At 34.6% G+C, this 14099-nt stretch overlaps 1 protein-coding gene across 9 annotated transcripts in view; it reads right to left on the reverse strand.

The window, feature by feature from the left end:
* The window catches only part of OSBPL9 (oxysterol binding protein like 9), a 160770-nt gene that overhangs the window by 42632 nt on the left and 104039 nt on the right, over positions 1-14099 (reverse strand). For 6 of the 9 annotated variants that reach the window (XM_025420091.3, XM_025420090.3, XM_025420092.3 and 3 more), the window contains 2 exons: positions 1961-2056; positions 1410-1457 (listed from right to left, as the gene is read on the reverse strand). In XM_025420091.3, the coding sequence (XP_025275876.1) occupies positions 1410-1457; positions 1961-2056 (144 nt within the window). Of the gene's footprint in view, positions 1-1409; positions 1458-1960; positions 2057-6994; positions 7064-14099 lie in introns of all 9 variants that reach the window. The other 3 variants (XM_025420088.3, XM_025420087.3, XM_025420089.3) reach the window with 1 other exon arrangement.

A 14099-nucleotide genomic window follows, 5' to 3' on the forward strand; every position in this document is an offset into this window, starting at 1 on the left:
TGGCACTGCAGTTTGGCGCCTGCCTTTGGCCCAGGGCGCGATCCTGGAGACCCGGGATCGAATCCCACGTCGGGCTCCCGGTGCATGGAGCCTGCTTCTCCCTCTGCCTGTGTCTCTCCCTCTCTCTCTGTGTATGTGTGACTATCATAAATAAATAAAAATTAAAAAAAAAAAAGAACCCAGAAGTCCATCAACAGATGAATGGATAAAGCAGTGGTGTGTGTATACACACACACACACACACAACACATACACACACAAACGAATATCACTCAGCCATCAAAAAGAACAAAATTTTGCCATGTGCAATGACGTGGATAGAGCTAGAGTGTATTATGCTAAGCAAAATAAGAAAGTCAGAGAAAGACAAACATATGATTTCACTCATATGTGAAATTTAAGAAACAAAACTGATGAACATGGGGAAGAAAGGAAAAATAAAATAAGATGGAAACAGAGTGGGAGATAAACCATATGAGACTCTTTACTATAGTTTGCTGGAGGGGATGTGGGTGAGGGATGGGATAACTGGATGATGGGCATTAAGGAGGCACTTGATGTAATGACCACTGGGTGTTATACGCAACTAATGAATCTCTAAACTCTACCTCAGAAACTAATAATACACTATATGTTAATTAAATTCAATTTAAGTAAAAAATTTCAAAAAAACACTTCTTTTAGAATCACCTTAAACTTTGACTAGTTGCTTAAAAATGAAATGGAGCTAAATTCCAAACCTTAGAATGGAAGGGGAGCTAAACATGAGTTACTACAAGTACTATTACCAAAGTATAAAAGAGCCAGATACAAACCTATGGTCAAAAGAAACAAAAAAAATAAATGATACTGCAATAGGAAACCTAGTCAAGGAGGAAATACGTTAATTGGAAAAAAGAAAATAATATTCAAACTACAAAGTAATTCTCAGAAATTCAAGGGTGGGGGGCAGTAGTGGAACCACTATTAAAGCAACACTCAGGGGCACCTGGCTGGCTCAGTAGATAGAGCATGCAACTTTTATATCCAAGTTGGGTATTGAGAAGTGGCTTAAAAATAAAATCTTAAAAAAATAATAATAAAGCAATCCTCGTTTTGTCTCCTCATCTGTGGCTTCCAGCTTATTCTGTAAATTCTTACCAGCTTCAACATTTAAAACCTCAAAAGGAAAGAACTTAATCCTAGGAAGGTGGTACTCACAAAAAGGGCATCATATTAAAATTTTTGTTTAATTGTGAAATCAACATAGAAAATCACCAGAAAACTCCCCCATGAATTCTATATGGTAGTACCATCATAAATAGTCAGTAGTACTATTATAGTAGCCAAAAACCCCTGAGGTCCTTCTGTTCTCTAAAAGGCTCTTGGTTTTAAAATAGTTAAGGCAAAATAATGACTATAGAACTTACCTTTCTCTGTTCATCATCTTTGCAGTTTTGAAGTTTGTCATCAAAAAGCTACAGGATTAAAAAGAAAATGATTATAGTATCAAACCATTTTACTATACTGTATATATTTACTAAACATAGAAAAAAGCATACATCCAAGTTTATCAACAAGCCATTTGCTTCCCAGGACTTTTGCTTATAATTAATTTTAAAGTAGGAATTAAAGGAGACAATTTCATTAATGATAAATGAAGTTAGAGAAATCACCTCCCCCAACCTTCCTCCTCAAAATGGAAAAACCAAGGTCTCAGAAATTGAGCTACTTTAAAATTTACCAGTTTCACAGAATTTTAAAACAGAACATGCTAATTTTCTAATTATGTCTACGTATTTACTTTTTTAATGACAAAAAAGTACATTATACACACACACTACTTATCAATATACTTAAAGGCCACCCAGATCTTTTAGTATGTCAGCTTTAAATCAGATAATTTTTTACACTCAAAATCAAGCTTGTTAATAACCATTTACTACTTTATCCCAATTCAGGATATAAACTAATACCATACCTTTAATTGGTCTATCAAGATTTGTAGGTAAGCATCAGCCTCTGTAAGTTTCTTATCAAAGTCTTGGACACTAGGAACAAATCCTGAATCCAAACCCTAGAGAAAAAGAAAATTTGTAATAAATCTACCAGTACCCTAGCAATGTTTAACAGTACAGAAGATACTTCATCCTTCATATAGGACATTTCAATTTTTAAAATAAAAATAGTACTTTTATATAAATAATAGGTATATTTAAATTATCCAAGAATAGCGATACATCAATCTCTCTCATGAACTTCTAGCTGTCCCTTATCAAACACATGCTGCTGCTTAAATTAGGATTTACCCTGCTCTTCAATCACTTTCTTCTCTCCTGCAAAATTACTTCCAGTAACCTCCAGAGCACCAGTAATTTAGCTGAAAGACCTAGATTACCACCTAGATTACCTCCTATTTTACCTCCACTTTTTGTTGGATTCCTCCAGTCCCTTAATCTTAACTTCATACTCTATTTAGTTCTCCCATTCCCTAACCCACCCCATTAGTTCTGATGCCTTCTCCTCCTCCCTTATTAAAAGAAAAAAGAATCTCAAAATTCTCACCTCTTCTAAGAAGAAGGCCCTCTAAGTGAAATTGACAACACTTTTGTCTCAAGTTTCCCACTCACATTCACCCTTGGCATGAACACTACACTCTGGACATGGTGTAAATGTTTATTTATTTAGGGGGCCCATTTATTTCTCAGTTTAACAGTCCAGTATTTGCATGTCCTACTTTCTGTATACTAAAAATTTTAAACTTCAAGAGCATGATTCCTATGTTTTAACTTTACTCAAAAGAAACTTGAGTTTTTAATCATCTCTGAAAAACACAACAATCCTGGGTATAAAAGACAAAAATTTGGGAGACTACCAGTTTGTTATATTTGCATGCCCAAATAACATGCATTAAACAGGGAAATAAAATAAGGGTCCCGAAACACTAATGTCACAATCCCAACCCAACCGCAAACTTCTGTACTGAATGGGCAAAATACAGTGGTTCAACATACCACACTTGATTTTCACTTCTTGGTCAAAACATGCTGATTATTTTCACATTCCTCATTTTAATAAATGGAGGCCAGAGTTCATTGTATATTATACCAACACCTAAGCTTTGCACAATACTTTATTATTACTAAAGCACTTTTACAGCCATTATCACAAACACCAGATTGAGACTGTACAGTATTATGGAAAACAACAATGGGTTGGCAAGCATGGTCTCTAATTGCAGCTCAGCCACTAACAAAATATTGTGTCTCTCTAAGCTGCTGTTTTCTTATCTGCCAAATATAATCATTCTCCTCATACTATTATTAATGTGGCAGCTACTACCTCTACTAAAGACTACAATTACTATCACTATCAATTACTATTACTATTTGTTGTTCTTGCCAAACTAAAATTCAAATTCTGAATCTGAACAGCAAAAAAAACCAAAAACAAAAACAAAACAACAACAACAACAAAAAAAAATTAAACAAAACCCTAAGTCATAGACCAGGGAAAATCAACTTATTTTGTAAAATATATTTTCTTTTTCAAGTTTCTTCAAAACTAACAAAATTTAACAGCTTGCTTTTCCCCCCACATACATGTAAAGAAACTGCTTAAAATGAGTATTGAAAAATCCCTTCTCGGTGAGATGTCACAAAAAAACAAAGTTGAAGAAAAATAATAATAATGTATGTAATAAAACTATAAGCATCTTCATTTTTTTAAGATTTATTTATTTATTTATTTATTTATTTATTTATTTATTCAGAGAGAGAGAGAGAGAGAGGCAGAGACACAGGCAGAGGGAGAAGCAGGCTCCATGCAGGGAGCCCGACCCAGGACTCGATCCCGGGTCTCCAGGATCACACCCCGGGCTGCAGGCAGCGCTAAACCGCTGCACCACCGGGACTGCCCAACATCTTCATTTTTAAAGATAAACAAAAAGCTTTCTATTAAGAACACTTATTATATACAATATGATAATAAAGGATGCATAAAAGGAAGGATAAATCAATTATTAGTATTTTGGAGACACTATAGTATTGTATTACAAAAAAAGGGAGTGATTTCCTTCCATATTACTGTACTACAGAAAAAATTAGAAGAACTGTTTGGCTTAGTTTTTGTTTTGTTTCACACAGCAATATAACATGACTATTAATAACTATAAGATCCAGTTAAAATCCGTAAAATATGTTATGCTTGCTAGATATTAAAAAGGTCAATGGCACATTCATAAATGAATAAAAAGTGAAGCATGTAAATAAGAAAAAGTGATTTTTAAGTTTCCCTCTTTTGAATCTATTTAGAACTACCACTGTAAAAATCTAATTAACACATCCTTTTGAACAAATCTCTTATCTGATTAAAAACAGATGGAAACCAGTAAACAAATGGAAACAGATTCAAATTACTGAGATCTAAAACCCATCTAAATTAATTCTTAAAAAACAACTCCTTATTGTTGCTATAATCCTAGAACCTCACTCTGGCTCTCTTCTCAAACCTGCCTCTAGATAGTCTTCCTCATTCCTTCAACCTTAGAATAAACTCCACACATCATAACATCCAAGTCAAAGATCTACTCACCAATCTGTTTTTATGTAATGTATAACAAGTGGTTATAACTAGAGTTATTAGCATAAAATCTCAGAACTGGCCTAAACTTCCTTGCACAGTAATCCATAAATCTTTGGTGTACTTTAAAAAAACAAAAAACAAAAACAAAAACAAAAAACTACATATATAGTTGCCCTATCTGCAATCAATAAAACATTCAAAGTTATCAATAACATAGACAACCGATAGTAATTAAACTGTTTCCTCAAATCTTGTAAGAATAATGCACACAAGAAATAAAAGTTTTTGCTACATATTATGATTTATAGTACACAAAAACAATGCCTTCTTGTCCAACCTCCTATTCAAAGAAGTTACTTTTACAATGTTTTTGAAAGTCTTCTAATCTTCACTTGAGTAGCTTAATAGACAAGGGGCTCATTACCTCCTAACATATACTATTTCATAAAAATTCCCTTGAAGTCCTAACTATTGCTCTTTCTATCCAACATTTACAATATAAAACCCTACACTTACTCGTGTCCTTTTTAATGGTTTTGTTTTAAAACAAATCATCAGAATATAGTCCTTTACACCATTTGAGAGTGGTCTATCTTCCTTTGAAAAGAACTCAGAACAGGGCAAATCCTTTTAAGACAGGGTGTGACTTCATACTTTTTACAGGGACATCTTGTAATAGCTCTTGAGAACAAGCAGGTTGGGAGTCAAGCAGATACACATTCTCTATGCCACTCATCCAAAACTATACTGCTCAGGGTTAGTTCAGCTTTGAATAAATGTATGTGGCATGGATTGCAGTGTCTGACAACTGCTGATGGCGTGCCACAGGTCTTCCCCATGACTTCTCCCTAGGTTTCTTTTGCGTTTCTTTTCTCCTTCTCCTCCCTTTTATCTACTCCTTCACTCCTTTCTTCATGTCTGTCTTTCCTTCTTTTTTGTCCATGTCCCTTGTAGACACTTTGTGACCAAAGTGATTATGTTGCACTTTTGGCAGTCATGTTGCTGCTGCTCCCTAATTTACTATATTGATGCGCCATAGTTCTCGAATGACGACTTCTGTGTGAATTCATTTAAAGTTTAAGTCAAACACAACCATTACAGAGAAATAAAGGTAAATGGTCTGTGGTATAAAAGAGTTAAATTATAATAGAAATTAAACCCAATCTATAAATTAAGATAAATCCATAAAATTAGAAATCAGTGCAAAGGAAAAAAATTTATGTGGCAAATATACTAAAAACAAAATAGTCTTTAGTCTTCTTTGCTAAGAAAGAAAGCTAAAGTACATTTTTAAAGAGGAGTACCACATGACTCTACATCAGCTAGAATCTTTTCATCTAGTTTAAAATATATCAAGAGAGAAACATCTGACCCAACTTCAAAAATAGTATCTAGACTGGTAGAAGAATATCAAACTGCCTCAAAGCTGCATATAAATACTTCCTACTATCTTTCTAATACCTATATCAAATACCTCAACTTCTCTTCTCGGAAGGTACTTCAAAACTAACAAATGTCTACAAAATTAAATGAATTCCTATTAACTTTAGTTAGGACATTAAACACTATTTATACATACATATAACCAAATACTTCACCTCCATTAAAAAAAAAAAAGTATTGCAAGGATGTCCTTAAAACTGTCTGAAATACATATGAATTGTAGTTGCTTTGTAGAGGTATTCTTTCAGTGTAACAGTACAGGAGGCAATTTTTGAGGCAGGGAGTAAGAGCTTTTAAAGTAATTCCTGGTGACGGGAAGAGTAATGAACAGGGGTGGTTAAAGGTGGTTTAAGGTCTTGTTGAGGTCAGAATCAGGAAATAAGAAAGTCATGAGTAATTTGAGGAACTGAGGAGAATAACACAGAACAGGAAGGGCTATGGCTGAATAACAACACTGTAAAAAGAAATTAACAAATGAGTAATTATTTTCATATCAAATCTTATTTATAGCAAAAACATAAAGGACTAAGGACCCTATATTCAATGTTTTCTCTTACATAGGAAAAAAACAGTATATAATAAAAATGTTGCAAAAGGAGAAAAAATAATTATAAATAGAGAAACCAGTTCATATAAGTCTCATAGAAAAGTTCAGAATAACAAGAACACAGAATAAGTTATCAGTAGTAGAACCACAGAAGGGAGTAACAGCTTAAAAATTTAATAAAGGAAAAACATCAAAGAAAATAAGCCTCCTAATGAAAAATAAACATGAATCCAGACAAAAGTAGATGATTTTTAAAAACTAGCAAAACATATACCCTATAATTAAAATAATGAAAACTTTGCAGAAATGTCATTTTGACTAAAATATGAGAATATCTGGAAAGCTTATGTTCACAATTAGCAATTTGAGATGACATGCATCACAGATATGCTTTCATCCAATGAAAGAAGTATAGAGCATACTTACAATTGAATCACTTACAATTATTTTTGAAAATTCAAGAACTGGAGAGATACCAGAAGACTGGAAAAAAGCAAGTGTGGTACTGATCTTCCATAAAAGTAAGGAAAAGAGAGAATAGAAAGTTACTTTACCATGCTGTGAGTCTGACATCCATAATAAAGTAAAGGAATAATAAGAGAAAAATCTATAACTATTCAGAGGAAAAGTAGGTACATGAGCAGCAAGTGGTAAGTTAAAAAAAAAAAAAAGAACACACTATGTCAAACTTACTGACTTTTCTGTTCTTAGAAATTTGTTAGCAAATTAAGTTTTTTGAGAAGTGACACCATTTTGTCTCCTTATACCAAATGCCTTACAAGTTGGTTTAATGATGAAAAATGTGTATTAAAGAAACCCGAAATATTAATAAGATCACGATTTTATGTGGAATATACTAATCTGTTATTTCCTTGGATTACTGAAAATTCCTAAGCATTTATAATCCCTATTGTCTCTATGCTTTATCCACTTCAGGTAAATGAAGAACAGGATTTAGAGGTATAGAGAATTTCTCACAACAAGAATTTCTATTTTTAATCCTAAAGAATACTCAACTATCAATTCATTTGAGGATTATCAATTTGAAACTGTTAACAAAATTAAGCCTAATATTAAATGCTTTCCTTCATTGTAATTTCAGGTTATTTTCCATTTAAGTCAATGTTCTAAAAATCTAAGGCTCCAAATCGGGTTCTCTTTTATCAACATGGTATCTATAGTTATCTTACCAGCATGCTAGGTACCCCAAGAATATCCTAAAAGGTAAAGTCTTTTTCTGTAGTTCTAAGTGAACAGTTAGTTCTCTACCGCCAGGGATTCACCATGGATGTACATTATATATCAAAAAAAAATTCCAAGTATCAGAACCTCTGCTAGACACTTAGTTTTCTAATTTGATCATCACAAGACAGGAAAATAGACATTAACTCTATTTTATGAGCATTTACCCAAATCATGAAGTAGGGATTTTAACTGGGATTTAAATTCTTTTGACTTTTGGGATTCTCATTCTTTTGACTTCAATCCATTACACTTTTCTCTTAAATAACAATAATACCAGAAAAGAATTCACGGCATAAGAGGACTAAAATGTAATCTAAAAACTGCCTGAAGGAACTTGCTGTAGGTAAAGTGAGCACAGCTTTAGACTGATTTAGTTTTAAATCCTGAATCTGCAACTTTCTAACCTGTATGATCTGGCCAAACTACTTTCTCCACTATCATTTTCTCATCTAGGGATGGACATAATAACAAGTCATTCAGAGTTGTTGGATAGATGAAAGAGTATGTGTAAAGTAACACAAGATTAAACTTTCTACTTCTCCTTCCTAATTTGTAATCATAAATAACCATAATTAATTATTGCATCTCCAGGCTCTAAAATAAGGGCCTAACATAAAGAGGGCATTCAATGAATATTTGATGGATAAAACAAAATCGATTAACAACCAGATAATACCATAAAACAATTTTAATAGAGATCTATAATCAATAAAAGGATGTAAGCATAAGTTAAATTGTATTTAAAGTTCCTTTAAAAAAGGAAAACAGTAAAGTTGATAAACTGACAATAATAAATAATTTTTAAAAGGTATGAACAATACACAAATCATTAAATAGTTATAGGAAACAGATCAGAAAAAAAAATTCCATGAGATTTTCAGAAGAGGATTGGGTATTATGCCTGAATCACAAAAGGTAAATTGTATTGAATTATTACCTTGGTAACAAAGCGTTAAACAATATAAAGAAAGCCTTTTTCCACCATAATATAAACCAATTTTTTGAAATGAAAGTACATTAGCTCTTCAAAAAATAGAATCACTTTTATCTGTAAAAAATGGCTTGTAAATAGTATTTTCTTTTGTTTAAAAGATTTTTTTTTAATTCATTCCTGAGAGACAGACAGAGTAAGAGAAGCAGAGTGGCACAGAAAGAGGCAGGCTCCTCACAGGGAGCCCCATGGAGGACTCAATCCCAGGACCCCGGGATCACACCCTGAGCCAAAGACAGATGCTCAACCGTTGAGCCACCCAGGCGTCTCTAAATTTGTTTAAAATATATATATATACCACAAACAAATCTGCATTGCTCATATAGTTGGGAAAGAGAGCTATTTTGTCAAACAGGAATCAGGTATAGACATCAGTGTCAAAATTCATGAACTTTAATCCTAAATCTTAGTACAACCGTTTATTCTTCATAATCTCTAATACACTATTTTGCAACTTTTTGACTTACAGACAAAAACAAAAATACTGATCCCATAAAGTGACTTGGTTACTCAACTGCACAAAATAGGAGGATTTTGCACCATTTCCTCTATTTTTAAATCATTGATAGCTTGTCTTTTCAAGACTCTAATTTATTCTTTAATAAAGTCATGTAAAAAGTCTTGTCAAAATCTAAATACATGGGATCCCTGGGTAGCGCAGCGGTTTAGTGCCTGCCTTTGGCCCGGGGCACGATCCTGGAGACCCGGGATCGAATCCCACTTCGGGCTCCCGGTGCTTGGAGCCCGGTGCATGGAGCCTGCTTCTCCCTCTGCCTATGTCTCTGCCTCTCTCTCTCTCTCTCTCTCTCTCTCTGTGTATGTGTGACTATCATAAATAAATAAAAAATTTTTAAAAAATCTAAATACATAAAAATCTGAAGTTTATGAATAGGATGACCATATACCTTAGTTTGTCTGGGATAATGAATGTTCATGTCTGTTGTCTCAAAAGTGCTCTAGTTTGGACAATAAATTTTATGGGCTCCTTCTCTATAAAGCATGTAACTAGCCTTTTAGAGATATAAATGTGTAGAAGGCATGTAAGACTGCCTCTGAAGTATCAGAATGCAGCGATTACTTAAAAAATTATTTTAAATGAAATATGAGTTTATAGGCTCTGAATGTAGAAAACCAATTACAATTCTGTAATTGGCTTTGTCAGAATTCAAGTCAATTAATATTAACTGGGTGCTTAATTTATGCTAGGTAAATAGAGACATGAATAATAATATAGAACTTATATTTTTAAGTTATTTTATTTATACACACACTCCCCTCAAATACAACACAAGAAATAAAACACACAACATCCATCATATATTATTACTGGGGACTGGGATTAAGGAAGGGAACCATTTGAGACAGGGACTCTAAAAATTTTTACTTTATAGATTCATTTGTCTGATTTTAAAAAATAAGTATATATTTCTTTCAAAAGCTTACATAAAAATATTTGGAAACTGTGCAAGTGTGTAAATATTTTTCAGAAGTTTTATAACTGTTTTAGCTTGCAAAATCAATCAGCATTATTCTCTTAAAAATTTTTTAAAGTTACCTGCTTATTTTTTTAAAGATCTTATTTATTTATTCATGAAAGACACAGAGAGAGAGAGAGAGGCAGAGACACAGGCAGAGGGAGAAGCAGGCCCCATGCAGTAAGCCCGATGTGGGACTCCATCCTGGGACTCCAGGATCATGCATGCCCTGGGCCAAAGGCAGGCGTCAAACCACTGAGCCACTCAGGGATCCCTATTCTCTTAAAATTAACTACAAAATCCTAAAGTGTCTTGAGAGTAAATCTGGCAATACAGCTGCTCAGGTACAACTTTCCAAGCAAAATGTAGTGTAACAAATTTATAATACCACTTATACATAAAAAGCACAAACTTGGGGAGAAAATAAAAAAGCACTAGAAAATTAGCAATCAACACTACATTGGAATAAATGCCAAAAAAGAAAATAGCCAGTAAAACGAAGCAAAATACCTATTTTTTTTCCTACATCCTTCCTGCCATTAACATAATGACTCAACATTCAAGAAAGCAAACTCCTAAAAAACAAAAACACCTACAACATCACTCCCCCTAACAAAGCACTATCTGACTACATGGTATTGGCAATCAGCCAGAGTTTTTCTTTTCACCTGCTAGTTGGTCAGGTTCCTGGCTCTACCTTTCATAAAGCCATAAGTTAACTTTGTCACAGTATGACAAAGAATGTTAAAACACACAGATCTATATAAGTTCTAAGTAGCTTACTAGTATGGGATGGAAAAAAATACAATACAATCTTCTCTCTCTGACCTCAGATTACTACCTATCGTCAGTTTTAACAGCATTCTGGAAAGCAAAGAAGTCTCACTACTATTAAGGGCCTACCAAAAACTAAAGTTTTAGGTAAATACTGGAGCTTTACTCTAAGTATAACTAGGAGAAACTCATATTCAAACACATGAATCCTTAAACTAAGTATTTTAGTATGTCAAGTTTTGAAGTAATATGAATTCAGTAATTCATTGGGGGTATCTCTTTTGACTACTACACTGTGCTAGATGTTTGAGGATGCCAAGATGAAGCAGCCATAGACCCTATTCTAGGAGTTTCAAATCCATAAGAGAAAATAACATCTGTCTACAAATAACTGATCCAAGCATGGTAAAATAAGAGCAGAAAAGTACAAGGAGATCAGAGGGAAAAACTGAAGAAAGGAGGAGAAAGGTTTTACAGAGGTAGCACTGTGAAGTACAGGATGTGGACAGAGAGATGTGAGGGGCAAAGTATTACAGCCGTGGACACAGGCTGGAAACAGCATAATGAAATGGAATATTTGAACTTCTCTTTAATGGAATGACCATAGAAATGAGGGCAGGGTTAGGTAAACTAACAAGGGATGCTGAGGTACCCAGGAAATAGGAACAGCAGGAAGCCTTGTCTAGCCCAAGCCTGAGTGAACAAGGAAGGAAACAGTGTTATCAAGAACCAACTGGAAGAGGAGCTACTGTAACTAAAGTGTCCTTTAAGTAGCTCCTCCTCCAGTTGGTCTTAGCCAATGGGAGGCAGTGTCAGAAGAAAAGAGAGAACTGTTGGGGTATTTATTCCCAAACCAGAATCTAAAGGAGTGAACTTCAGGTCAGCCTTCTGGAGCAAAGAAGTAATCTGCAGGGAAATGGAGAATAACCAAAAAAGTAATACTCTCAGAGTCTGAGGTTAGTATAAGCACAAAGAGACTGGAAAGCAGAAGGAAGTCAAATAAGGAACAATATGCTCTGGGAAAATATATTTTTTTCGGATTCAGATGAATTGAAACGAAATAAAAATTAGTGGCTGAACTGAAAAAATTAAAGTTTTGGAGAGTGAGAAGAGCAATTGATGGAGAGCAACAGCAGGGTAGCACCCCGGTTCCCTCCAGAGTCAAAAGAGCAGGAATCATTGGACTCTAGTCTGGTTATTCTAGTCTCTATGTGACCTTAGACAAGTCACTTGGCTTTTCTGAAACTGTTTTCTCCATTATAAAACTAGGTAAAGGTTGTATTAAAACTTTAAGATCCCTTCCAGTTCTAGGAGTCTGTGAAGCCAATATCTCCAGGTAAATAACCATGTTCATCAAGTGAGTAAATACCTTACACCACATTTGAAAAGCCTGGGGTCCCCTTTTTTACCTTAAAAAATAATATCATTTAAATAAAGACAGTAAGAACTTACAGATTCCAACTGCAGCCAAGTCCTGCACAGTATGACAAAGAATGCTAAAACACAAGCAAACTTTATCATTTAGTGTAACCTTGAAACTGAGTGAGAAAGACCAGATTTTAAAACAGGCTTTGGAATGCAAGAAACAACCAAGTAAGTAGAATAATGACTGAAACGGCACATTTTGAAAAAAACAGTGAGGTGCTCAGTCAATAGAGCAAAGAAGCAAAGTTCTTAAAGGTGTCTCCAGAAATAAATGAACTCTAATGTAAAAGGACAAGTCTGTCCCTATCCCCCCACTCTCTCTCACACACACTCACACACACCAACCATTCCTTCACAACACGAATATTCACTGATTATCTGTTTTGTGCCAGGTACAATCAGTACTATCATGGACTTCAAAGGACATTTTTAACGCAGATAGCAAATATAATTAATCATTACCTAATCTTTTGGAATAAGCTCAAATTTCATCCCTTCCCAGCAACATGCTCTGACCTCCTATGATACTAACTACCATAGAACTAATTAGTGTTGGTACTGCTATTAATATTCTTTAAGTCATATTACAGATCATATAGATTAGGGGGGCAGGGGAGTTTGCCTGGGAATGTGCTCACCATTTATAACACTGTTTCTAAACATTTTCTCCAATCCTGTCTCTCAGGTGTGGCTGCAACCAGGGAGCTTGACGACTTAGGAAATATTTCTACTTTACAGGAATAAATCTAACTCCAGTACAAGTGAGCCAAAGGGTTGCACACTTAGGATATCATTAAGTCACATATTTTAATCATTTAACAAGCATTCAGTGAGCACCTACTATGTGCCAAGCACTAGACTATTGACAAAGGCCCTGGGAATTCTAAGATGAGTAAGGGCCTCTGAATTCTAAAGTTAAGGTGTAATGCAAGAATCAAACACCTGAACAAAAAATCTACACGACAACCTAGTGAACACTATAATACAGAGATATGAACAAAGTGTTTATAGTAGCACACAAAGGACAAGAGTAACTCTAACTTGCTCTGCCTGAAGGAAAACATCAAAGAACAAGTAACATATGAGCTGTATGCTAAAGGAAGAACTGGAGGTGTTACTGACTAGAATTCTGAGCAATTATAATTAAAGAGGGAAAGGCTGTGAAAGGACAAAGACCTGAGAGACTAAGTCATGTTTTAAATGATTAATAGTTTGGGGATCCCTGGGCGGCTCAGTGGTTTAGCACCTGCCTTCAGCCCAGGGCGTGATCCTGGAGCCCCTGGATCCCACATGGAGCTCTTTGCAGGGAACCTGCTTCTCCCTCTGCCTTTGTCTCTGCCTCTCTCTCTGTGTGTATCTCATGAATAAATAAATAAAATCTTTAAAATAAATAAATGATTAATAGTTCACAGTGCTGCAGCGGGTAACTTGGGTAGAGCACCCACCTGCAGCTGGGTTCAGACTATAAAGATAAATCAGGACCAGGTTGTGAAGGGCCTTGAAGGACTTGATAGGCAGCTGAGTTTGGCAAACGGATTCAAAACAGATTTTAAAGCACAGGTATTACTCAATCTGATTTGATTCAGGATAAAGAGTGTAGGTAGAGGGAAGACTAGTTAGAAGGTTTTGCAAAAGT

This window comes from Canis lupus, chromosome 15 (assembly GCF_003254725.2).
Source record: "Canis lupus dingo isolate Sandy chromosome 15, ASM325472v2, whole genome shotgun sequence".
In the NCBI taxonomy this organism is placed as follows: Eukaryota; Metazoa; Chordata; class Mammalia; order Carnivora; family Canidae; genus Canis; species Canis lupus.